This window comes from Felis catus, chromosome B3, assembly GCF_018350175.1.
Source record: "Felis catus isolate Fca126 chromosome B3, F.catus_Fca126_mat1.0, whole genome shotgun sequence".
NCBI lineage: Eukaryota > Metazoa > Chordata > Mammalia > Carnivora > Felidae > Felis > Felis catus.
In genome coordinates this window covers 98,494,413-98,522,154 of record NC_058373.1, presented here as the reverse complement: position 1 = coordinate 98,522,154, position 27,742 = coordinate 98,494,413, and the positions used below count along the sequence as shown (strand labels likewise).

Below are 27,742 nucleotides of genomic sequence, written 5' to 3'. Positions count from 1 at the left end.
ACTCTTCAGGTTCCCAAAACACCTTGCAATAATTATATCTTATCTGATGATAACAAACAGGTCACATTTTCTCTTTTTTCCTTCCTTCCTTCCTCCCTCCCTTCCTTTCCTTCCCTCCTGCCTTTCCTTCCTTCCTTCCTTCCTTCCTTCCTTCCTTCCTTCCTTCCTTCCTTCCTTCCTTCCTTCACTCTTTCCTTCCTTCCTGCCCATAGTAATGCTTCTTCTCTACTTAGATACTTAAGTGTTTTCCAACCATGACCCCCCTGGTAACTACAATTTCAGATTGCTTTGTTTGGACACAATGACCCAAAGATCAGCCAGCATTTGAGAGCTCGTGAGCTCTCCACTATTGCTAAAGGGAGAAACCATAAACTGCATGAGATGCTTAACTAGTGAACTTCTACACTGTTTACTGTTCTTATGTTTTGAGGTTTGCCTCACAGAAATAACCTTCACTCTGGCCTCCAGTAAATTGGCTTTCCTAGTTAATATTTAACCCATGTCAAAGTAGAATGGTCTTTTTAAAGGTAAGCCAGGCTTTCAAAGCATCTTATATTGATTTCCTCACTCTTTTTTCCATGCATGTTCATGTTAAAACTTTTGATCCCCTGACAATCTAACAGTTGTACACTTTCTTCTGTTTTCCAGAACAACAGAGGTGATTGGTCAGTCCCTTCTTTGCTTTTGCCCTGCACCCCACCTCTTCATCAGAGCAAAGCTTTCCTTCTGCTCTAAATCAGAAACTGCAAGAGGGCTGACCTCATCCTCCCAGTATTACCCTGTGTGGGACATAGAGCCCTCTTAAATGACGTTTTCCAGAGGACTTCTCTGAGTACTCAAAAACAATTGCCAGGAAAGCCAAAACTTAGCATGTAGAAGGCACTAGTCAAGCAATTACTAATATAACACATTACATGAAGAAGATCTTGCATTTAAAAAGTTCTCAAATGCCTATCAGTAGATCCTTATATTAAGAGACATAGTTCTTTATGACTTAGAGAATAAATTAAAATTTGATAGGCTAAGCTGTTCCTTCCTTGCCAGCCCCCTAGAGCTTACGGTTGACTCAGTTGGGTGCTATTTTTTCAATGCTATTCATGTATGTGTGAGTATTCATCTTTCATTTGCTATAAATTATAACTGTCTTTCAGATTATCACTTGACAATCAAAATTACATATGTGATTTACTGAAAGGACTATCATTAATGAATGCTTATGATTTAGGGAGAGAATTGCTGGAAAGAAATGCTATAGCATGTACAGATTTAAATCAAGAAAATAGTTAGATCCAACATTCAATGTAAACATCACAGAGAAGCTATAATTCATTTAGAACATGGTTAGTGTTCCCCCACAAGCTATTGGTTCATGGCTTGACTTTTAGGGCTGGGTAGAAGTCAAGCCAATTGTTCTTGACTGTCTATGTACATTAACTATTTGCTTTCCTTAATGAAAGCAGCAAGTACTTTTCCCATGATTATTCTTATAAAGTTCTATTATCGTTGAATTATTGATTAATATTGAAGACCACTTCTGTCCTCTTTCTTCCCTCTTCTCTTGAATTTAATGATTCTTTAGCTCTCATGCCTCTACAATATCCCACCTGCTCAGGCAGCCAGCCTCTCTGAATGCCACCTTCCACCATACATAAGCAGACATCCGCCAGCCCTCAGAAAGATTCATGTTCAACTCCACAAACTGAAGCTTTATTTTACACAATATAATGTAAACTGTGGGTATGATTTCCTTTTGATAAATTTATTAAGTAATATTTATCCTTTTCAATTTAAAGTGAACACTATCACTGTAGAATGAAATGTATCCAGGTATTGAAACAACGTGAAATGTGCATTGTGGACAGAGTTCCTTTTCATCTCCTTCAGCAGGGATTTGTACCCCACAAATGGTCAGGGGAGCTCTGTCTTCTCCTGCAGCCCAAGGAGACCAGGTGCTTTGCGGCTGAGAGATGTGCTTTCTCATGCAGGAGAACAGTGTGGAGTTCGAGGCTTGCCTAGTGGCCCAGTGTGATGCCCTCATCGACGCCCTCAACAGAAGGAAAGCCCAGCTGCTCGCACGTGTCAACAAGGAGCATGAGCACAAGCTAAAGGTGAGTGCTGCTCCATGGGGAGAGGAGAAAGCCAAGGAGCCAGGCTCCCAGGGCCGGGATGGACAGGCTAGACGGGTGGTCCAGATGCCCACAGTCTTGGTGGCCAGTGGCCTGGAGAGCAAGGAGCGAGCATCCCTTCATTCCCCACACACTCCCTCATTTACCTCACTGATACTTATTGAGTGACTCCCCTGGGCCAAGAATTGCTCTGAGTGTAGGCACAGTTAAATAAATAAAAATCACTGCCCTCATGAGGCTAATTTTCCACCAGAAGGGATAAACAGTAAGCAAGATAAGTAAAATACGCAGTATTTAGTAAAAAAAAAAAAAAAAAAAGGTAAGAAAAATAATAAGGATTAGGGAATGGAAGTCCTAGGAAAGGGGGTTGAAGTTTTAGACAAGGTGGCCAGAGTGGCCATACAGAGGCAAAAGGTATTTTTGAAATGGGAATGGAAACCATGCTTTCCAGAAGACAAACAAGGTTTTTCTTAACTTCTGAAGTGAACTGTGTGACGGGACGGCTACACAGACTTTTGTCATCGCACAGTGGAGTTGATTGATTATGAGTGTGGGCTCTATTGGCAAAAGGATTGGTCCTCCTGGAGACATCTGATACCCCATCCACTCCCTCACTGGAGCAGGACAACAAGATGTGAGAGCAGGCTGGAGACATGGGAGCAACCCCGCAGGAGGGAGCCCAGAAGTAGGCAGTCAGCAGAGGTCCACATGCATGGCCAGTAAGCCCCAGGGTAACTACCAGTGGGTAGAGGATATGAGGTGCACAATGTTGGCCTGACATTAGGGTGGAGGGAGAGGTGAGGTCTGACCACAGGCCCTTTGTTGGGGTTAGGCAGCCAACTTCAGGGAGCTCATGATGTGGGCAGCAGGCAATGGATACAACCTCACGGGAGCTCATGAATGGCCCTGTGAGCCTCAGATACCCCAGCAGGTTGGGAACAGGCTATAGTCCCTGAAGAATAGGGGAAGGCCCCATTGTTAAACTAATGGGATTCCAGTAGGAAAACCAAGGGAGAAATGAAGAAATAAGAGAGCACAGCTTGAAAGATTTGGGGCTCAAGCTTAGTGGCAGGGAAGCTTCATCAAACAGGGCCAGCACCCATTTCATGGGTACCAGAAACAAGGCAATAAACTAGTTGCCAACTAGGGCATGAGACCTGGACAAGACCCGCAGCAAGACTGGCAATGCTGAGCCCTGAGCAGCAGTCACCAACCTTCCAACTTTATGCCCCAGCCACACACCAGGACCCGGAGACCCAGGGGGCTCAGCCAGAAGGCAGGGAGCCAGGCAGCAAGATAAAGAACAACCTCTCCCCAAGGAAGCTTAACAGTTTTCTCCAAAAGTAAGAAAACCCCAACTCCAGCTTCCTCCTCTAAGAGGCTCCCTCCTCCGCTGCCCACCTGCTGCAAAACACATTTAGAGCCACACACCTGCTTCTTCCTGCCCCAAAGCAGGAAGCAATAATGTGGCTGGAATATAAACCTTTCTCCCCTGCCTTTGTGGCTTGCCCAGGTGTCGCTCTGAGAGGGCCTGTGGAACTCAATCAGGCAGGCGGCAGAGCTGGGGCAACAAAGTCCAGAAAGAGCCCTTGAGGGCTCTGCCCTGTGATGAAGTCTGCTGGCCTGACTTCCTGGGTGCTGTATCAGGGCCATGTCTCTCCACATGTTCCTGATGAGGGAGCAGCAGTGCAATCTTATCAAGAGGTACTGTAGATTCCTTGATAAAGAAAATTGCGTGCCTTGAAGTTAAATCTGAACCAGGAAGGAGTTTGGAAAGAAAAGTGCACAGGGCTCTAATGTTCAGAGAGCCTCAGCCTGTTGGCTTAGACAGTGAAGCGAGGCTGGCGATTATAACCCTGCTTCCAGAGATGCCATTGCTGTTTCTTGGTGGTGGCTCTTACTGGAAAACCCTCTTAGGTTCATCTTAGAATGCACTCAAACCTGATTCCGTCACCTGCTCTGACATTACTAAACGATTGTTGCTATTGCCCTTCATGCAACACTCTTCAGAAACCCAGAACTTTTATTATTATGGTGGAACTCAGAATACCACTTGAACCACTGAGAGCCACCCAAAATAAAACCACAGCTATCTTCAGGAAGTGAGCTGGACAGCTGGATTTCCTCTCTAAATAGTAGACCAACCGTTTTAGTAGGTAGCCACCAGATTTTAACTTGTTCTCAGTGGAAATCTCTTTTTTAAGACATTTCAGACACTTTCTTGGTATCTTTAAGCAGAACGCAGTGAACCATTTGTGATAAACCACATAGTGACTGTAGCCGCAACTCCAGGTTTTCCGCGTGGGAGAGACAAAAGGGCAGTGACCTGGACAGAAAAGGGAATCAAGGATTGAGAAAGCATCACTTCTCCATGTCAAATGGTAGCAGAGGGGCGTGAAAGCCACCCCCCCCCCCCGCCCCGCCCAGGTGCCTCTGCTCAGTGCTGCCTCTGCTGTAGGGGACTGTGTGAAAATCAGTTAATGGAGGGACTGCAGAGGAACCTGGTGACCTGCCCCAGCAGGGCACAGCGGTGTGCCCGGGGACACTGAGCAGCAGCAGCTGCCTGCTCGCATTCCACCCTGCCCTGGGCGGCGTTCCCTGCCCCTGATCCCATAGGGCCACAGAAACAGGAGACAGGTGGCTGGCTGTCCCCCACGGCAGGAAAGCTGTTCTGTCTTCTGTCTCGAGCGATTTGTTTCTCTGCTGTTGCCAGTGGATTGTATGTCACTGCTTCTAAAAACAGCCAGCAGGGCCGACGCCGTGACTACTGATGCAGCCTCCAATTTCCCTCCCTCTGCTTTTCTCCCTCCTGCCTTTCCCCTTTCTTGTCATTTCTGTTGCTCCTCAGATTTGTGAGAAAAGACTGGCCTTTTATAGACATCGCTTGCCAAGCACAGTACTTCTTTCTGTCTTTGTTGGCTAACCCATCACTCATAGTCCGGCAAGGATAATCTTATGGTCTTCCGCTTCCCTTTGGCAGAGTTCTCTAGGGGCCCTGCTTTTTGCTGACAAAGAGGAGAGTTGTGTGTGTATTTTTCTGGCAACTTTCTCTCCTTGAGCAATCCAAAAGGCTAAGGATGCTGGAAAGTGAGTGTGTATAAAGACAGTCTTTATAATCTCCTCATGCCCCTCTCTGAAAGCACTGATTGCTTGAGCAGATTGAATAGTTCTGGTTCTGAGGCAAGCTGGCGCTGAGAGGTAAAGAGCCCAGATTCTGTGTCACAGAGAATGGGGTGTGAGGACACACTTTGTCATTTACTAGATGTCTAACTGTGGGCAAGCCTGTGGCTCAGTTTCTTTCACCTGTGTGTACAATCGGGTCAGAAGCAGTCATCACATCATAGGAAATTGCCAAGCACATTAGCACAGTCCTCAATAAATATTAGCTATTATTGTTGTTATCATATAGAGAGAATGCCTGGAAACCTGGTATCACTTAGTAAGTACACTGAAGAAGTTCTCCAAGGGATTGACTTTCCATAATACTAGAGAATGTGGTGTAGAAGTAGTCTATACACAGGCATGATTGTCTCTGGACCTAGGAAAGTGGCTTGAGACATATGTATACAGCTGTGACCATATTTTAGGAATATTGTTTCTTAATACTATTCTTTGGTTTGAAAAAAAAACACTGGGAGCCACATATCTGTTTTCAGGATGTGGTGAACTAATGAAATGTCAGAAAGCTACTGACGGGAAAATTGCTTTTGAGCTTCCAAGGGATATTACTAACTCATGTTTTTGAGACTACTTGGGCGATATCCCCACAATAAGCACGGTAAACCGGAACCCCTGGGTGTCTTGTTCAAACTACATGGTTTGTTGTTGTTGTTGTTGTTGTTGACAAAATGTGAGCAGGGGAGGGACAGAGAGAGGGAGACACAGAATCCGAAGCGGGCTCTAGGCTCTAAGCTGTCAGCACAGAGCCCAACATGGGGCTCGAAACCATGAACCAGAAGATCATGACCTGAGCTAAAGTCAGACACTCAACTGACTGAGCCACTCAGGTGCCACATGAACTATATGTTTTGTTAACATCCTTTCTGGGCCTTCTTGACCTGAATAGGACCTTAGAGTATCCTCACCATCTGTGATCCTCACAGGGAATTTGTGACAACACTGAAGTGTGCCATTAATGAGATCTGTGCTTTTCTCGGGAAACTGACAATGTCATTTTTCTTTTGGTAGGCCCAAAGAAATATCAGAGAATTATTTTTATTTATGTAATGCTCAGAATTTGAAGTAATTCCACAATGATCTTAAATACATACTTGCTCCAGTATTTTAGAGTAAATTCATATGTGTGCGAAACGAAGTGACAGGTTTCTTCTTGGTCACCTTTCAATTCTAAGATTCTTTGGAAGAAAAAAAAGTTATAGTTATTCAAAAATATCCCCCCAAAAATCTAGGCTTTAATTTCCATGTGTGGCCGGTAAATGAACGTACCAACAAAATCATGGAGCAAGAGTGCTGAGGGATAACGATAAAGTGTACTGTTTTTACAGCAGCCAACACATCCCAATTGTAACTATACACAGGTTTGATTTTGAATCCAAGTGTGCTGTTGGATCTTGTTAGAATCATTCTCATTATGGTGACAATTATCTTGGTTGTTATTTACCATGTATTGCCTATCATGTTCCCATTATGTTTATTAAAAAATTATACAGTCATATCATTAAGAGTACACATTTACACTAGGGATATTACCGGCTTGTCGAATTGCTTACGTAAGCTATTTGCCATTGTCTTAAAACAAACAAGTAACCCTTTGATTTAGATTGGGGTGGGGGATGGGGAAGAAAGAGAGAGGGAGGGAGGGAGGGTAGAAGACAGACCTATCCAAGCCCACAAAAATTTGTTTAAATAATCAGATATGATTTAACGGGCTACAGACTTTACTAGAAAGAAAAATCAGGGTGCCTGGATGGCTTAGTTAGTTAAGTGTCCAGCTTTGGCTTAGGTCATGGTCTCATGGTTCGTGAGTTCGAGCCCAGCATCAGTCTCTGTGCTGACAGCTCAGAGCCTGGAGCTTGCTTCAGATTCTGTGTCTCCCTCTCTCTTTCTCTCTCTCTGCCCCTCTCCTGCTCATGCTTACTCTGTCTCTCTTTCTCTCTCTCTCTCTCTCTCTCTCAAAAGTAAACATTAAAAAAATTTAATAAAAATAAAAGAGAAAGAAAAAGCAACAAATTTAACTCAATAATCATCACAATCCCAGTAAAACTACTGGCAACAAGTTCTGTTAAATCCATTACAGTCAAGACATTTGGAAAGATCGGGCACACCAAAACACTTGAAACCTTTGACTGCCGTTAGGGGTCCAACCCTAAAATTTTAATCACAATCATTTTTGATTATAAGCCTATCATTAAGGGGGAATTCATTTGGCAAATTCTGTGATCCTCTGCTTCCTACCACGTAGGAGCAGAAGTCACAGAGGGACAATACAGAACAGAGTGCCCAGGGTGCCCATGGAATCACCAGGCTCCACACACACAGCTGGAGCTCACCAAAGCTACGGGACATACTTCTGAACACCCCGTACCTGCTTTGGCAACGTCCATGAAGGGCAGTCACAGACCTTTGACGCCCTTTGCCTGAACCCAGACATGAGTGACATTCCTTACCTCCAGAGGGCACTAAACACATACTTTGAAGATGACAATCTAGTGAGTCTCCCTGAGCCTCACAGCCTAGGAAACACCACATTGTATGCATCACTTCCACCGCGGGCGAGCATAAATAGTGTCCTCCCCTGTGGATGGGTCCACACCACCATGCTTCTGTCTCCAAATGACTTGTGTTTCCTCACTAACTTCTCTGTACAAGGATGTAGTATTCTACACACTAAGAGCATGCTTTCTTTGCATATTCCACCCAACGTTTATTGATGAGGCTATTGGTGACATTTACATTTCTGGAATGGAAAGTTCACAGTTTTGCTGTTAAAATCTCAAGCCTTTCTCAAAACAGGTACATGTCTTATTCATTTGATAGGGCTGAATGATCCTTTTCTTGATGAAAAACTCAAAGCCTCAAGAACCTGTCTTTGAAATGATTAGTTGCCAACGTGGGTAATTAATAACACTCGTACAGAAGAGTGGTACCAAGAGAAAGGGGAAATATTTGCCTCTAACCATGTGGGAGAATGGTGGCATGTGAGAAATTTAAAAAGCTCTTCCTTAATTTAAATGCCTCTAAGTAACTGAGAACAAACTGAGGGTTGATGGAGGGTGGGAGGGAGGTGAGGGTAGGTGATGGGTATTGAGGAGGGCACCTTTTGGGATGAGCACTGGGTGTTGTATGGAAACCAATTTGACAATAAACTTCATATATTGAAAAAATAAATAAATAAAATGAAATGAAAAAATGAAAAAAAATAAAATAAAAAATAAATGCCTCTAAGTGTCACTGAATATAGTGATAATATAGAAGATAAAATTCTACCCTAGGGGGAGAAAAAGAGAATTCATTATTTTATTAGCTGAACCTCGTGGCCAAAACACTTTACCTGTAACTCACAAATGAGTCAATTCCAGGCATTAGTTAGTCATCTTGCTTCAGGAATGATGGTGCATATAGAAATTCCCCTCCACTGACCAAAAGGACCTGTGAAGAATACATTTTTCAAGCTTGCATCTTGAAAGTACTTGTACCTTACATTAAAAAAAAAGAGGTTACTTTATACTTGGAGGAAACTGTTTTAAACTGTGATGGGAAGGGATGTATTTAAGAACAAATTTCTTGGGGCGCCTGGGTGGCGCAGTCGGTTAAGCGTCCGACTTCAGCCAGGTCACGATTCTCGCAGTCCGGGAGTTCGAGCCCCGCGTCGGGCTCTGGGCTGATGGCTCAGAGCCTGGAGCCTGTTTCCGATTCTGTGTCTCCCTCTCTCTCTGCCCCTCCCCCATTCATGCTCTGTCTCTCTCTGTCCGAAAAATAAATAAACGTTGAAAAAAAAAAAAAAGAAAAAAAAAAGAACAAATTTCTTAAAATAGGAGAGAGAATGTTGGTGTTGACTTAGACTAAAAATTCATTAGTGGTATCTCTCCAGACTCCAGGACGAACGAAAATACTATGAGTGAAAGTATTTATTAAAAATAGAAAGAAAGAAAGAAAGAAAGAAAGAAAGAAAGAAAGAAAGAAAGAAAGAAAATTTTAAAGAGCCATATGCAAGATGGGAGAGGTGAACAGAGGTAGAGAAAGGGTATCGAGGTCAAATTGGATAAAATAAGGAAATTCACTCTAATTGGCTTCAGTTCTTGCTGCTGGTTGTGTTACCTGAGCTGAGTGGAGGGAGGAGATTGGTCTACTAAACATGGGATGGAAAAATGTAGTTGTAGATAGAACAAAATCTTACACGTATATACTGTATAAGCTTTCGTGGATTGCTCTATGCTACCAAAAAAGTTCAAGCATTCAGAGGGAATGCTCAATTTCCCCTTTCCAAAGTGTCAGTGACATATCTTGACCCAAGGAACGACCTTCATAAATTTGCCACTTAGCAAAATAAAGCCGTTCAAGCAAGCAATAAGACTTGCCATCCCGAACAGATGGGGACTGCTAATAAAATGGTGAAAGCCTTCTCTGAAACCATGAACTAAAGATTAACTCATTGTCCCAGAGCTAGTTTAGGCTTTACTGCAGATGAAAGCAGGAAGATTGTTTCCCAGTCCCTATTTGTGTCATTCCTGTCACTTGCACATTTCCTTCCTGAGAAAAGGAACTCTTAACTCCGGCCAGCAGCAAACATGTTGCCAACGGTTTCTCTGGAGCATCCAAGCAACTGCACAGAAATGTGGAACCCAAAGAAAAAGTGACATGGCCTCACTTCCTAGGGATTGTTTTCCATACAAAAATATAATGTAAAATAAATAATAATAGTAAATAGTAGAAATAACACAGAGTGAAGAAGGTAACGAGAGAGCTGATAAAGACACACAATTGAAGAAAAAATATTTATACTCTTAAAAGATCTAACTATTTGGCTAATTTCCATAAGATGGAAAATCTTGCCAAATTAATTCAAAAACTAGATGTCAATTACAACACATCCAAAAGTACCGCCTCTGGGAAACCTGAAGTTTAATTTTGAGTAGTGAATTTTTAAATAATTTTTTATGTTTATTTTTAAGAGAAAGAGAGAGAGGATGCAAGCAGGAGAGGGGCAGAGAGAGAGGGAGACACAGAATCCGAACGAAGCAGGCTCCAGGCTCTGAGCTGTCAGCGCAGAGCCCAACGCAGCCACAAGCGATGAGATCATGACCTGAGCCAAAGTTGGATGCTTAACTGACTGAGCCACACAGGTGCCCCAAGCAGTGATTTTTATCACTGGCCACTGTGACCATTGTGAAGTAATTGATTAACAGGTAAAATGATGGACTCAAATCCATTGTTGCAACAGTGGGAGTTGAGAGCCAGGAGCTCAGGAATAGTGAGTCCTTCCAAGAAGCTTGAACCATGGAACACAGGAGCAAATGGCAAATGGCAATGGCAAACCCCCACTGAAACTCACCAACTCTTTGGCACTGCAACAATGAAGTTTCCTAAGAGTAGTCAGAGAGACCCAACGCTCAGCTCCTTTGGCATCAAATAAATCTTACTTGAGAAGAAATTTGTAGAAGCAAACATAGAATTTTATGAGGCCTGATGAATGTATTTATTTCAGCTTTTCAGTCATAAAATTATCATTGATCTGAATGCTCTGGAAAGTAAATACAACAATTCAAGTCTATTTTGCTTCAAAAGCTAACTCGCTTTGGGTTACAATGCCCAGACCTAACCCGTGCTTGTTATTCAGACTGGAGCACCAGTCACTTCTGCACAGTCCTAGGACAGATGCCATTTGGTTAGTGAATGATGACTGCTGAGGTTTCTGCTAGCTAGAGGCGTTGATGCACTGGCTACCAAAATATAACAACATTTTCTGAGAACAATTTAGTTAAGCCTATTATAGCAGAGAGAAGTAGCAGATTAGCTTTAGGTCACCTGTCCTGCATTTTTTGTTTCACTTATGGGTGGGGTTTTCTCCCCACTAAGGAGTAGAAATTTAACCTTCTGTTAAAAAGGTTAAACTTTCCATTTAAAAAATAAAATAAAATAATTTGCATTCCTTGAGCAGAATACTAGATGCCAGAAGAAAATAAGTCAACCAGTGAATTTTAAATTTGATCTCCCTTCTACCTGTCAAAATCAGCCTTCACATCAAAGTTGGTTTCTTTTGCCAATTCTGATAAGGAGATTTTTAAATCCTACATTTTATTTTTTGTTTTTCTTTTACTAAAATTTAAAAAGTGATAACAAATCATCTGTCAAAAAATTAGGAGATTCTATAGAGCCAAAACAATCATGTAAAAGGAAAAACTTGGAGTTCTCACACTTCCTGTTTACGTAACTTACAGCAAAGCTACAAAATTCCAAACAGTGTAGTACTGGCATGGAAACAGACATAGAGGCCACTGGAATTGAATAAAGAGCCCAGAAATAAACCTACACATATATGGTAAAATGATTTTTGACAAGGGTTCCAAGACCATTCAATGGGGAAAGGGCAGATTTACAACAAATGACACTGGGAAAATTGGCTATCCACATGCAAAAGAATGAAGTCGGGCCATTACCTAACACTGTATACAAAAATTAACTCAAATTGGATCAAAGACTTAAATGTAAGAAGTAAAACTATAAAACTCTTAAGTGGAAACACGGGGCAAATGCTTCACAATGCTGGATTTGGCAATGATTTCTTGGGTATTGCACCAGAGGCACAGGCAACAAAGGAAAAGGTAGACAAAAATGTATATATTTTGTGCATCAGAAGACAACAACAAAACCAATTAAAAAATGGGCAAAAGACTTGAATAGACATTTCTCCAAAGGAGATAAAGTGGCCAATAAGCACATGAAAAGATGCTCAACATCACTAGTTATTAGGGAAATGCAAATCAAAACCACAATGAGCTACACTTCACACCCATTAAGATGGCTATTATTATTTAAAAAAAAACAGATAGTGATACGTATGACAGGGTGTGGAGAAATTGGAACTCTTGTGCACTGCTGATGGGAATATAAAATGGTATAGCTGCTGTGGACAATGGTATAATGATTTCTAAAAAAAATAAAATAAAATAGAATTATCATGTGATCCAGAAATTTCACTTCAGGCTATCTACCCAACAGCAGTGAAACGAGGACTTCCACAGATACTTACACAGCCATATTCATAACAGCTTTATTTACAATAGCCAAAAGGTGGAAGCAAACCCAATGTCCATCAACAGATGAATGGATAAACAAAATGTGGTGTAAACCTACAAAGGAATATTATTCAGTCTTACAAAGAAGGAAATTTTGACACCAGCTACAACATGGGTAAACCTTGAAGACATCATGCTAAGTGAAACAAGCCAGTATAGAGGAACAAATATTGTATGATACTATATTATCTGAGAGTCCTAGAGTAGTCAAATCCATAGACACAGAAAGTAGAATGGTGGTTTCCAGGGGCCAGGGGGGAGGGGAGAATGGAGAGTTATTGTTTAATGAGTACAAAATTTTAGTTTGGAAAAATAAAAAAGTTCTGGAGATGGACGGAGATGATAGTTGCACAACAATATGAATGTATTGAGTACAATATGAATGCCATATAATTATCCAATTAAAAATAGCTAAAATGGTAAATTTTATGTTATATATGTTTCATCACACACAAAAAAATTAGAAACAAAGACCAGCAATAATAAATGGATGAATTGTCAAAAAATTAGGAATTTAGGGACACGTGGGTGGCTCAGTTGGTTGAACGTCCAACTCTTGATTTCAGCTCAGGTCAGGATCTCACGGTTAGTGGGACTTGCCCTGCATGGGCTCTGCACCAACAGCCCAGAGCCTGCTTGGGATTCTCTCTCTCTCTTCATCTCTCTCTGCCCTTCCCCTGCTTGCACGTGCATGCCTGCGTGTGCTCTCTCTCTCTCTCAATCTCAAAATAAATAAATGAACTTTTTAAAAATTAGGAGGAGTTTAAATGTCCAAAAATAGAGGAACAGGAATGATTAAATAAATGATGATAACCCACTCAGTGGGATATTTATGTAGCCAGTAACATTTATTGATGGTGGCAACATGTAAAATGACTATGGTATAGTGTTAAGTGGGAAGGAGGTAAAATTGTCACATATTACGATTGCAACTATACATATATCTAGCTCAAGGGTAAAACCTGAAAGGAAATATCAAAATGCTTTAAAAATCTTCAGTAGAGTGATGAGATGATTGCTTTTTTGTCTAGTTTCCAATTGCTTTTGAAAGCAAATGAAATATCCTTTAATGGAAGGTGTATAATCAAAACTGAAAAGAAGGAACAAAGAAAAAGGTTTTCAATAATTAATATTAAAACTCCTTTTAGTTATTGTTTGTAAAAATCCAGAAGGCTGGATATTTCTGAGGCTTTTGCAAAGTAGTATAAATATCGAGGATGTAAGCAAGTGAGGTTCCTAGAAAACTCTTGTTCAACTCTAGCTTCAGAAACCACTTCAGGATTTGGGTCACTGAGCAGAGGACACAGAAAATGAACATCTTTGAAGAAAGAAACTTTTCAAGGACTGTCATGTGTTTGACACTGGGCAAAGACAACTACCCAGAGGCAGAAACTGTATGTTCAGAGAGAGGCCTTTCTAGGTTAAACCAGACTCACAGCATGGTAAATAGAGATCCTTTAAAACTGCTTTCCCAAATGAGGCAGTGATTGCTTCTAAGTGGGTTATTCTCAAAACTTAATTCTGCATCCATCTTTCTCTAGCTTACTTGTGGTTATTAGCTCATTGTCTTTCAACAAGTTTCACCTTTAACCCCACCCCACCACCCCCTCAGGAAAAAGAATCAGAATGAGAAGGAACTGGTTCGGATGGTGACATCTGCTCTTTAGAAGAGACAGGCACAGGGTGGGAGCAGGTGGGTGACTGTTCCCAGAACAGAAGCTGCAGCCACACCTCGGGTTACGCAGCTCCTTTGTAGACTCCCAGCGACCTCCCACTTAGAACAGCTCACAGTATCAGCTTCCCAGAAGACGGAAGGAAGGGGGAATTAGGAAGACGTCCCTTCAGGCACCAGAGTAACCAGCTTCCTAGGCTTCCACCATCTGCATGCCTTTCTGATGGGTCCTGTTGTTACCAGTCCCTGTAATAAAAGCATTTATACAATCTGTCTTCTGGAGCCATTGTCCACAGCAGACGCTGCCACAAAATATTCTCATACATTTATTCCATTCCATGATGCTCTTGGCATATGGTTTGAAGAAGCTTTCTAACGACCCAGTTTGCTTCTTTTTTACCCTCTGCCATTTTGGACCACTCTGTTCTCTCATCAACCCTAGGTGGTTCGAGATCAGATCTCTCACTGCACCGTGAAATTGCGCCAGACCACAGGTCTCATGGAGTACTGCTTGGAGGTCATTAAGGAAAATGATCCCAGTGGCTTTTTACAGGTGAGTGCCAGCTAGTTTCTACTTCAGATTCTCAATGTCCCATGAGACTGAGTCTCTGAAGCCAGGGTGGACTCCTAACAGCCCTTGGAGAGCAAGGATCCCCTCCACAATGAAACCCACCTTCAGACTGCCATGCATATACAGGTGCCAGCAAAACTCCATTGACTTCTAGGAAGCCTTGGCCCTCATGTGCTACGAGACTGAGCAGCGCGTGGGCTTTTTAAAATTTGTTTTTGCTCATGTTTAATCTTGAAAATGTAATTCCCTTTAAGTTCCCCCCAAAGCAGAGCTACTGACTTGCCTAAGAATTGAGTCCCTTTCCACTAATTTCTTGGACAATTTGGTCAGCTAGAAATGTCTAAATATGCAAGGCTTCTACCTTCTTGACAGTTCCTACTGGCCAGTTATTCAGTGATTTCCTAAATAAAGTGAAGGTTTTTCATTGCTTGGATTTCTCATGATTTCTTCAGTATTGTTTTTTTGTTTTTTTGTTTTTTTTTTTAATTTTTTTTTTCAACGTTTATTTATTTTTGGTACAGAGAGAGACAGAGCATGAACGGGGGAGGGGCAGAGAGAGAGGGAGACACAGAATCGGAAACAGGCTCCAGGCTCTGAGCCATCAGCCCAGAGCCCGACGCGGGGCTCGAACTCACGGATCGCGAGATCGTGACCTGGCTGAAGTCGGACGCTTAACCGACTGCGCTACCCAGGCGCCCCTCTTCAGTATTGTTTTAATGAGATGTGATGATGTCAGCTGAATTTTACTTAAGTTTTGATCGTAATGATTAAGGGACCTTGTATTAAGGAATACATAGATTATCCTTCCAACTCACATTCTGTCAAACTGTCCAAGAATGACAGAGGGAGATTAAATACAAGAAGTGGAAGAGTTCTCTATCAAAGAATAAAGTGATACAGTCAGATGATCTGCTTAAAGTGTAAGAAATTCCACTTTACAGATTACCATATGCAGCCTCTCTACTATTTTATAAAACTCATTTCTGGAGCACCTGGGTGGCTCAGTCGGTTAGGACTTCAGCTTCAGTTTGTGGGTTTGAGCCCCACATTGGGCTCTGTGCTGGTGTTGCAGGGCCTGCTTGGGATTCTCTCTCTCTCTCTCTCTCTTTCTCTCTCTCTCTCTCTCTCTCTCTCCCCCCCTTCCCCACTTTCTCAAAATAATTATTTCTTATTTCTCAAAATAAATAAATAAATTTTAAAAAAAAAACCCTCATTTCCAAGTTTTGATAGGAAACCCACACCTCCTCTTAGAAACTTAGGGTTGTTGGTGCTAGTAGGATTAATTGATCACCAACATATTATGATCAGTCATAAATAGCATGAGCATATATCCAGGTTTGTCTATTAGAGCAATTAATAGCTGCTAATTATTTCTAGTGGCCCCCTCTGACTCACAGAAGGACCCAGATTTGCATGGGTCACTCTTATCAGAAGAGACTCCTCACTGCCTACACGGAGACAGGAAGGGTGTGAGTCCCAAAGTGGTTTGGTAAAGCTCCCGGAGAGTGGAGGAGCAGCATTCTGTGTCCAGTGTGGTGTTATATTTCTTAGGCTGTGGTTTTTGATGTGATTAGATTTCTGACGCCCTCATAAGGAGAGTGCACCTGACTGAGGATCAGTGGGGGAAAGGCACGCTCACTCCCAGGATGACCACGGACTTCGACCTGAGTCTGGACAACAGCCCTCTGCTGCAATCCATTCACCAACTCGACTTCGTGCAGATGAAAGGTATGTGCTTGCATCTCCCTAAACAGAGCAACATCCTGGGTGGATACTGGTGCTTGAAGCAGGATCAAGGCTTTGTGCCAGATTGCTGCAAAAAAAAAAAAAAAAAAAAAAAAAAGGCAGCTGCCAGGTTTATGAATCACCTAAGGGGTGAGGAAGTAAACACACACACTTCTGGTTAATGGTACAGAAATCTAGAGTGGCTCCTATCTTATCACATAAAGGAAATATATGGTTGTAGCAGTGGGACCTAACTCTCAGAAAGTCAGATAAATTCAGATAAACTCAATGCTTGCCTCTTTGAGAGTCTTAGAAATTTCACAAGCCTAATATCAGGGGATCGCTGACGTTAAAAAGATAAGGAGATAGAGACAGCATCACTGTACATAAATAAAATCTTGTTACAGAAAGTAACCCAGTTACTGAATCAAGGCAGTTGAGAATTGAAGTGACTGCTTCCACGTGGATAGGTAGTGAGCAAATGGCTGAGCATGAAATCAGTGGGACTTTGAGAGGATCCCAGTTGGCTTGCCAAAACTGATCAGGAAAATGCAAGCCTGGTTACCGAAGGAAAATGAAAATTTGAGACAAGTTTTAACTTTTTAAACTTGTTGGCTTATGGGATACAGGGATATGCAAGATCTCTCTGAGATTTTTTGGGGGTGGCTGAGGGGAAATGCAAGTACCTAAAATTACTCTTACAAAGAAAAATAAAAAGCCAACCATGCAACAATATTTTTGTGGCTGTGTAGGTAATATCCATTTGGACAATATTCTGACTTCTTTTTAACTTTCATTTTGCACTATTTATACATTCACAAGAAGATGCAATACTAGTAAGGAGAGGTCCACTGTACCCTTAGCCCAGTTTCCATCAGTGGTTCCATCTTGCATAACTAGCACATCAAAACCAGGAAGTTAGCATTGGTACAGTGTATATGTATGACTCTGTGCCATTTTGTCACATGTGAAGGCTCATATGACCACTGCTGCAGTCAAGATACAGAACCACTGTATCACCACAAAGATCTCATGCTACCCCATTATTACCATACAGTCATACCCATGCCCCTCCCCTCTGTCACCTCCAATCCCTGGATTCTTCTGTTCTTCATCTCTGTACTTTTGTCGTTTATTAATATTTTTTAAAACTGAAGAAATGTATTTGCTCTCTGCTTTTCCTAATTTAAGCATCCACATAATAAAGGACTTAGAATCCAGCACTTTAAAATTTTCAGTTTTTTAAGAAAAATCTACATACTTCCTTTTATTAGACAGAAAACCGTCTAACCCAGCAAGTTTTAAGGCTATACGCTTGTGGCACCCATCATGCAGCTAAACTCACCCCTGTACCTTGTACAAGTACGTCTCTCATCCCTTTAATAGATTTTTGCTCTTTTATTTTCATTTTTCTCACTTTTTGTTTAATATGTATGGCTTTGGGATGGTGCCTTCATTAATTTTTGGAGGAAGTACTATAAAGATTGTAAATAAAAGCACTTTGGTGCAGTAATAAAAATGTTTAGCCTTTGCCGACTGCTTACCAAACCGAATAAGTGCATCGTGTGAATTAACTCAGTTTATTCTCACAGCCCTAGTATGTAGCTGAGGAAACTGAGGCACAGGAAGACTGGATAACTTGCCTGAATTCACACAGCTGGGAGTGACAGGGCAGAGATTCCAAACCAGGGAGTGAGGTTCCGGAACCTCACTTGTCCTCATTATAACACAACTTCCAGTTTGTGTTATAATGTCACTGTGTAATGAACTGGCTTCTTCAAGGAATAACTGAATTGCTCTCTTAAATTTCAGAAATTTAATTTTTTGTTACAGCGAGTCTTTCTTACTGTTGAAATTTTTTTTCTTTCACACCCACATGGTGACCTGTGAAATACAGCCATCGGAGTAATATAGGGAGCCCCGGGTAAATCCCCCTCAATCAGCCTCTCTCTGTATCCAGTTCTCCCAATAAGGTAAAATCATTAAAAGGTTATGTCCCAAAACAGCTCAGGGGAGAAAATATGTCCCAAAAGGCAAGAGAAGGGCTTTTGGTGGAAGCGGAAAAAAAAAAATGAACCAACCCATTTAGCCTTGGTGATGGAACAGGTAGAGGGTAAAAGCCTCAGGGCTTTCAAATGCTTTCATTGCCTGACCGAGCCCTCTCCTCCCCCATTTGCTGTCCTTCTGAATCACACCCATCTGCCCAGAGTGGAGTCCAGGCCAGTTGGCAGGATGCGAACAATTGTGTTGGAGTGAACAGGCCCTTCATCTGGTATGGGAACTGCAGACTCGTGTGCTGTGTGTCACAGACCACATTCCTAAAGCAACGTCACTCAGCCACGTAAAGCTGCCTACAGAAATATGCGTGAACGTGGCTGTGTGCACACCCCACTAAAGTCTGTACACACGGCAGAGAATACCAAGCACTCTAAAGACCAAAACGCAGAACACAATCACAGCAAAAATTCACCTGGAACGCAAAATTATCCCAAACAGTTATTTCTGAAGTTCATATAACAGGCCATTTGGCATGAGACTGGATTATTCCATTTTCCTTTTCTTTTTAACACTTCCTATTAATTTAATTTACTTCTGATTAGTGTCCTTCTACAGAGCTCATTTATATGCTTTGCTTTGTGCTCATTAAGTTTAATTAATTCAGTGAGAGCCAAGTCCTCTATAGACTCTAAATAATTTTTACCTGTCAGATGTCTTTGATGGAAAGAAAAAGCCAAAAGGTCATGAGGCAACAGATCTTAGCTAGCTATAGTTAAAACTACTCCTACCGGCCTTTTTGAGATCTGTCAACATACACAACTGTGCCCAGTGTAGTGTTAGACATTTTTTTCCCTTAGGCTCTTCTTGGTCAGTTTAATAAACTGCACTTTCACAGCTTGTCAGTAAAAATATCTCAAGAAACTGTACCCCAGAATCCATGCACAAATGGCCAAAATTTAAATAGCATTGAGAATGGTGCTAAAGTAATCTGACCATTGATACAGTACGTGTACTTACTAATATGTTTTCTAATAGTACTAAGTGGATTACAGTAGAAAGTTAAAAGATCTTCAAAGCTACTTAAAATTTGCATTTAAACTTATGACTCAAACTGACAACAAAAATATCTGTTTATTCCTTGACTAAAAATTTTAGCATCTCTCTGGTTTTGAGATTTCATCTCACATGCCTTTTTGTCCCTTGATATCAATAATAGGTGTGTTGCTGGTTTTTAAATGTTTCTAGTTAGGCCAGCAACTATTCAGCAAGAATGCACTGCCTAAAATTATTCTCATAGCCAAGGATTTAACTGATCTGCTCTTTCTTATTCCACATCACCCTCAAGCAATTGAAATCTAAGTGGAGGGGCTCCTGGGTGACTCAGTCGGTTGAGCTTCCGACTTCGGCTCAGGTCATGATCTCACAGTCTGTGGGTTCGAGCCCTGCATCGGGCTCTGTGCTGACAGCTCAGAGCCTGGAGCCTGCTTCACAGTCTGTGTCTCCCTCTCTCTCTGACCCTCCCCCGTTCATGCTCTGTCTCTCTCTGTCTCAAAAAAATAAACATGAAAGAAAGAAAGAAAGAAAGAAAGAAAGAAAGAAAGAAAGAAAGAGAATGCCAGAACCTTCTTTATTCAAACATCTCCAGAAAAATATTAGCCCAGAATTGTTTTAAGTGTACAAGGTATCCCAAGGTTCATGAGTCAGTACTAAAATGAAATGCCAGCATGTTCATTCTGAACCACGATGACACAGTGACCTAATGTTTTCCAAGCCTTTTTAGCACTTAGAGAGATGGCTGTTAATCCCTTAAGTGCCTTCTTAGGGCCTCACCTAAGAACACATTTATCTTCATTAACTCATGTTGAATGTAAAAGCCTTGATTATGCACCAAGGTCATGGGCAAGGTCAGTGTGATGTGAACAGACCCTCTTATAAATCATGGAGAAAGAGCACCTAGAGGTTTGTTTGGTGGGGATAGGGTTGAGCACACATGCTGACTCACATGTAATTTGTTCATGCATGTGATCTGTTCATGGTTTGGAGGCCTGAAATGCTTGTCCTCAAAACCTACGTTCACATTTCTCTTTAACAGTGTACGAATGAGAGTTTTGCAGAAATGGTTTGTTGTCCCTCTAAAGTCTATATTTTACTCAGATGCCACTCGTATAGTTCAGCTACCGTAAAAAGGAGTGACAGTCCACCAAGGACATTCAGACAAGATGATTCAGTAGACTTGCATTCCCAACCTCTGTAGCTCTTATGGTGAAATATTTTTCTTTTCTTTCTTTCTTTCTTTCTTTCTTTCTTTCTTTCTTTCTTTCTTTCTTTCTTTCTTTCTTTCTTTCTTTTCTTCCTTCCTTCCTTCCTTTCTTTCTTTCCTTCTTTGTTTCTTTCTTTCTGCAATTTTTTCAAGTATAGTTGACACACAATGTTACATTAGTTTCAGATGAACAACATAGCCATTTGACCAACTGATACATTATGCTATGTATGGTGAAATATTTCCTTAATTATACCAGCAAGTCTTGGGGAACTTTCTCATGGATGTTACAGGAAGCAAAAAAAAACATTCCTCTTGGAATTAGGCTGGGGACTTCCCTGTAGTACACTATTACTACACACGGGTGTAGTGCAATTTAAACATACAGCCCCTGGAGCCAGTCTGCTTGGCTTCAAATCCTGGCTTTCCCACTTAGGTAGGAGCCATGAAAACTTTCTGTGTTTCAGTTTCCTCTTCTACACAATAGACATAATAATGGTACCCATTACTGTCAGGGTGCTGTGAAAATTACACGAGTGACTACACGGAAAGCCTCTCACCACACTTTCGGGCATTCAGTAAGTGCTCGAAAAGCAGCCCCTGCCATTAGCTTTCATGTCCAGTGCAGGAGGCCATATGTCCTCACATGTCCTCATCACAGTCCTATGACCTTTCACAGAGGAATTCTGCCTAGTTGTGAGTGTTCACAATCTGAAGGAACTGGAAAAAAAAAATTAAATGATTATAAAAAAAAAAACAAAAAACGTAAGCTATAATCTGAACTAGAATAGCCATTTGAAAACTTTAAGAAGACACTGTTGCAGAATTTCATTTTGAGCCCAGGCTCCCCTAGTCCCCTTCAAGGAGGTCAGTAAGAACAGCTGTTCCTTGTAACTAAGAAGAGAATTTTTAGCCAGAGGCTTCGTTTTATGGTTAACAAAAATGCTAAGCAATAGTCTTCTGATCAGGGCAGGGGAAACTAGTTCTTTAGGAAAAACATAAACATCCAAGAATGATCATGAAAGTGTTAAGATTGAGATGGCTACAGCAGCCCAGTGACACCGTTTTAATAAAATAAAACTTTTCTTAGAGTTCAGCCCAGGAACCGTGATGCTATCCATTTCCAAAACACAAATAATAAGTTAATTTGAAAATACTTTGGATTCTTATAGGCCATTTGTTTTATACCTAATAAAGTGAAATAGGGTAATATAACACCCACTATAAAATCTGTTTTGCTAAAATGTCAGCCTTCGTCTTTACTAATGAGGCTGTAATTTTGTCACATTTGCCTTTTATAGGCAACATCACTTTGGAGTAAATAAGGAAACAAAAAATAATTTGAAGCACATCGAGAAATAGATTTAGACATGCAAATGTTTCTGTGGTCCTTCATTTTCCTCTCTCTCTCTCTCCTCCCTCTCCCTCCCTCCCTCCTTCTCTTCCTCAGCTTGACCTTTTGTTTGCTTATTTGTTTAAATCTGGACAATATTAAAATCTAAAGATTAGTGACTGGTTAGACTTTTTATTATCTTTCTGGTCTTTTAAAGTGTATCCACTGAGGATTACAAATGAAGTTCCCATGTTTTAATTACACATGACACCATGTGTTTCAATTAATCTGTTAATTATACCTATGCCTATACAAGGAAATCTGAGTTTCTTATCAGAGACATTGCAAGCATTTGCATGATTCAAGTTGAAACCATCTTGTGATGTTATTCTTTGATTTGAAAATTGATGAAATGTAAGCTGCCTGAAACATGAACAAAGGGAAAATGAAGACTGATAGGGCAGCTAATGAAATAAAGTCCAAGGAATTATTTTATGGTAGGCGCTGATTAATGAGGATAACTAACAGCAAATATCCCTGGGGAGAATCATTCCATGTCTCTAGAAGCCCTTTGAAGAACAGGTTGCTCAAACTTATTATAATCTACTCCACTGTTAATATGTTAAAATTTATTGTTTTTATAAGCAAAAACCTTTTAATGACAAAGTAGCTCCCTAATACATGATAACCTAAAGCTAGCCCTCCAATTACAACTGTTAGGTGATGCCTGTTTATATGTAGATGACATGATGAGTTACATCTTTTCTCTCCTCCCCTTCCCATCCAGTCCTGTAGTCTATTTCTTGAACAAGGCAATGAATTCATTTCCTCTCCTCCATTTCCAGATGTTCTGGGACCTCCGAGGCTGCAGAAGCCACTGGTCTCTCCTAAGACCAACCGAACTCCATGCCATTGAAACCTGAAACGTGATTTCCCTTCCTAAACTCACCACCTCCATTAACTGCTCATAATTTTGATTTAATTATGTTTGACCTAGTCACTCAGGCATGGTTTTATTGTATCACAGTCTTTTCTCAGGTACAATTGACCTGCCTCACCTTCCCATTTCTTGTGTTATGGTCACTGCCTGTGTTTTCTAGGTTGTCTACCATAGAACCTGCTTCTTAAACTGCTATTAAATAAGCCATCTTTTTGGTTGAGGTGATGGCAGGGAGCATGTAACTCAATGCGTGACACAGAGTCCAATCTTGGTACAGCATACCAGGTGCTCTACAATTAACATTTGTTCACTTAAATGTCCCTGGGTGGGGTCCAAACTGTTCCCTCTTGTTGTTAAAGTGCTTTAAAGATTAATGTTTTGTTGCTGAAAAATATTTGAAGCAGTTCATAAAAACGTTGTTTCCAAATACATATACTGAGTTTATATATTAGGAACTGGGATTATGTGTTACCTAACATTTCCACGTCTTTGTGTCTGAAGCCTCAACCACTCTGCAGTTTTAAGTAATAGAAAAGACTCTCGGCTCAAAATGGGGACAGGGGCATGTTGTGACTAGTAATACTGTGGCAGATTCTCACAAAGTCACGAGGACACCTTGACCCTCCCCTGCCAGGCCCCTTCTGCTCCCATACTACTCTCCAGGCTCACAGTTGGCGGTTCTACGCCCGCGGAAAGAGTGAACTTGAGCTAGCATAGCTACCTTGAAAGAATGAGGTCAAGTTCCTCGGAAGTTTCGAAATGGCAAAAATCACTGTTTTTGTGTCACTTGGCACCAAATTTTCAAAAGCCACTGTTATAACTACTTAATGCACACAAGACTTGAGTAGAATTACTGGTTTAAAAACAAAAAAAAAAAGGATAGAACCTTAGAAGGACGATGGTTTCAGAGCTACTGCTCGGAAGGCAGTTCCAAGTTTATAAACTTGGGGGTCAAGGCACAGAATGCATTTTATGATAAAATTTTCAGCCATGTTATGAGTTAAATAGACTTTAGCGGTCTGGACTGGAAACCCATCCCCCATGTAAAACGTTTCCCTTGGGGATGATGTCTTCAGTCCTCAAGGGGGCGAGAACAGAGCAGTTGTCTCCCCTCCAGTTAAGGTAGGAAGCCCCACCACTAGCTTGGGAGAAGGCAGCATGGCAGCTCAGGAACCATCCCCACTCCTGGAGACTCCGGAAGGGATCCAGTTCAGGTCCTCCCTGGGCCAGCTACTTAGTGGAGCCATGTGTTGTTGATCAGGGGGATGTTAACATTCTGAGACACCGAAATGTTTGCAGCTCAACAGAAACCAGGGTCCCACTAATTTCTGTTTAGCTTCCTCTCCAGTCCCAGCAACCCCCATCCTGCAGCTGGAGGAGTGTTGCACTCACAACAACAGCGCCACACTGTCCTGGAAACAGCCACCTCTGTCCACGGTGCCCGCGGAAGGCTACATTCTGGAGCTGGATGACGGCAACGGTGGTCAGTTTCGGGTAAGCAGAGAACCTGCTACTTGTCAACCAAAGCCACTGACCACCTCAGAGAGCCCACCATGGGGTCTCAGGCCAAGCTTCCCCATCTCTCCTAGAGCCAGACCATCCTGGCAGGGCCTGCCTGCCCTTCAACTGAGGCTTGTGTTCTCCTTGAACCATTAAAGATGGATGATGGAGTCTCTGAGTAGAAACTGCCCTACGCTTCTCCAGAGAAAGCGGATGCAGTGCTGTAAGCTCTGGGGTCAGACTGCGTGCACCCATACCCGGACTCCACCATCTAGCTGTGTGACTGCCCATTTCTCGCCTCGTTGAGCCCTCGGGACCCCCTCATTTGGAAAATGAGGATAATATTAACATGTACCTTATGTATTTTTGTTAAGAGTCAATTAGACAACCCGTATGCAATTCTCAGCATGCCAGGATCCCCAACCCCAGTCGTGTTAGTATCCCACCAGACAGGCGTCATTTTAAGGCTGTGCTTGGAATACAAATTATTTTTACTCATTACATCAGCATAATGTTGCAAAGCATACAGCTAAAGAGGGAGGCACATGCCTAACCTATGCTAAAGATGCATTATGCTACGATTTATTTTAAGCCTTTGAAATGTCATTCTTCCTCCAGCCCCTGTTTCCTCCCCCTTCCCTCTGTACCACGATAAAACCGATATTCCTGTGACTTTGAGGGTAGTCTTTGTGACAGTTTCTGAAATTACCAGTGGAGTTATAAACATAGTAGAGACCACCCTCATGTTTCCAGACCAGTTTTTCAAAATCTCATGGAAGGGTAAAGAGCTCGGTAGGTATAACATATTTATAAATGCCAAGTTAATAATAGTATGCATAATGCTAACTAAAGCACCCAGTTTTAATTTTTTAAGCCCTAGCCACTAGTAAGTGGCATTCATTAAGGTGTGAGGCCCACGCTAAATGTAAGGCACTGTGTCAATTTGCACACATGACCTCCATATATGCTCATATAGCAGCCTCATAAAGTGGCCATTACTGTCCCCGTTTTACAGATGAGGACACTGAGACGAAACAAGGTCAATTAAATGGCTTAAGATCTCACAGGATTTGAACCAGATCAGGCTGACACTAAAATGCTTGCTCCTAACCTCTGAGCGACAGTGCCTCCCCAACCCCTCACGGGAGATGGTGTTAAACGGTGGCCTGTTATTTGTTGACCCTCAGGAAGTGTATGTTGGAAAGGAGACGATGTGCACCGTGGACGGTCTTCACTTCAACAGCACATACAACGCTCGCATCAAGGCCTTCAACAAAACAGGAGTCAGCCAGTACAGCAAGACCCTGGTCCTCCAAACGTCTGAGGGTAAGGCCCTTCAGCAGTATCCCTCAGAGCGAGAACTTCGAGGCATCTAAAATGGCTGGCAAGCCCGGAGGTAACCCCACCACTGCCCACATTCTCAAGTGTTTCCATGACTTGCTCTGCATTCTGGCACAAGGCCGCTGTTCCTCTCCTGCCGTTAGAGAGCCCATGGTATGTGGATGTGATCAAACCAAAGAGTCCACAGCAGCAGTTCAAATGGCCGGGGGCGTCGGCTTCCTTTGATAACATTCTAAATAAGCTGCAGTTGAAGAAGCTGAAAAATGAAGGCCTGAATGTCCCCCCCGGTGTGTGACACAAATGTATCTAGGCTCTAGGGCAGGCTCCCATTCTCCACGATACACATCACTTGCCAGTTTTGCCCAGATGATTCTAAATTGCTTTGTAGTGCTTGCTTGTTTCTGAGGGTGGGACCGAGGTTCTTTCCAGCTGTGGATTTGTGTGACTGAACATGTTTCCAGTGGGTATGGGTGCTAGAGCTGTTCAGAGAGGGCCTGTTGGCCACTCCTGGCTTCCCCAGCACGGACCGCTTCCATCTCACCCAAAGCCGAGGCCGGCGGCGCCTGGACTGAGGCTTCCTGTGGGCACCAAACAGGAAGTGACCAGCAACTCCACATTACCTCGCCATTTTCACCTCTGCCCATCCCTCTACGCTTGGTCAGGCCACCTTAGGGCCACCACACAAGGTCACTCTCTAGTGAACACTCGCTTCTTGGCTGTACTGTAAATAGTTTGGCCATCAAAGACAAGCCATTCCCCTCGGAAGAGGGGCTTGAATTTGATGACCGGGTATAACCTCTGAGGCTTTTAACATTTTCATTTTAAAAGCAATCACAGCACATGAAATTAAACCTATGAAGAGGTATTTGTGGTTGGTGCCAAAGCATTTTCAGGCCCCCTGGGTGTCATTTTAATCACAGAAGTGACCCCCCACCGGCATTCCCCCATGACCTCTGTCTGCAGAACTATAATTGTGTTGATTTTGTTCAAATTCAAGATGTTAGCTAAAAGAACTGTGGTGGTGTTTTTTTCCCACGTCCCACAGACCTTGGCATGTGCCAGCCACCCTTAAAATGGTTCACATGGTTAAAAACAAGCACAACTTCAAATCCCACAGCAAGGTTGGCAGGTCCCTAGCCATACAAACCGTGCCTGGGGAGCAGGGGTAAGTCTGTGAGGGACGGTATTCGAAGGGAAGGATTCGCTGAAGGGAAAATGGCCGCGTGACCTATTCCCGTCGGGTTATGGGGATGTGGCAGCGACAGCCTCCCGAATGATCACGTTAGCAACTTCTCTCTGGGATGACCTATCCGCTTGAGAGCAGTTGCCTCTTCTCCCAAAGCACCATGCTAAATGCTAAAGCCCTCAAGAGTTGCCTCGATGCAGGGCAGAAGGCCCTTCCTGATGATGGCCTCGTTTCCCATGTGCGTACCAGGCATACAAGGCGGTTTGATTGAAGAGTGAAGTGCATGCCATCAGAGCAGGGAGCCAGTTTGCAGCAATGTTGCTAATATGTGTCATGAGACCTCCTATTTCTACTCATAATCCATCATGGAAATCATATTCTTCTGCTAAAATCAGTTATTAGCATAGCAGCTTGAGCATTCACGTTTCTCTTTTCATCCTGCAGGAGGATGTAGTTTCTCAGTTTCTCTTAATGTTCATAAGATTATGGTGTCTAATAAATTCCAGGATTGGAACTGCGATCCCCGTCACAGAACTGGGGGTCATTTTCTAAAAGAAACTAACGGAACAAGTCCTCTTCCAACAAAGAAACTGTACTGTAGAAATTAATTTCCTCCATGAATTTTATATATTGTGTACAAATATAAGGTATGTATCTAAATACAAAGAAAACCTTATCATCTTGTAGATATCAGTATTCTCTGTTACTGCCCAGAAGTGATTTTCTCATGATGAAATAAAGTTCACACACATACTTTCTCCATAACTTTGGTTTGTTCTATTTGTTTCTCCCTCATTCTAATCCATTCAAATGGTGAGACAAGGTTTAGAAAGC

The 27,742-nt window shown here is 42.1% G+C and overlaps 1 protein-coding gene across 9 annotated transcripts in view; it reads left to right on the top strand.

Moving 5' to 3' along the window:
* TRIM9 (tripartite motif containing 9) overlaps positions 1–27,742 on the top strand; it is a 112,542-nt gene that overhangs the window by 63,170 nt on the left and 21,630 nt on the right. For 7 of the 9 annotated variants that reach the window (XM_019833008.3, XM_019833004.3, XM_045059914.1 and 4 more), the window contains exons 3-7: positions 1,986–2,108; positions 14,497–14,607; positions 16,200–16,353; positions 24,218–24,375; positions 25,569–25,707. In XM_019833008.3, the coding sequence (XP_019688567.1) occupies positions 1,986–2,108; positions 14,497–14,607; positions 16,200–16,353; positions 24,218–24,375; positions 25,569–25,707 (685 nt within the window). The remainder of the gene's footprint in view (positions 1–1,985; positions 2,109–14,496; positions 14,608–16,199; positions 16,354–24,217; positions 24,376–25,568; positions 25,708–27,742) is intronic. The other 2 variants (XM_011283230.4, XM_019833003.3) reach the window with 1 other exon arrangement.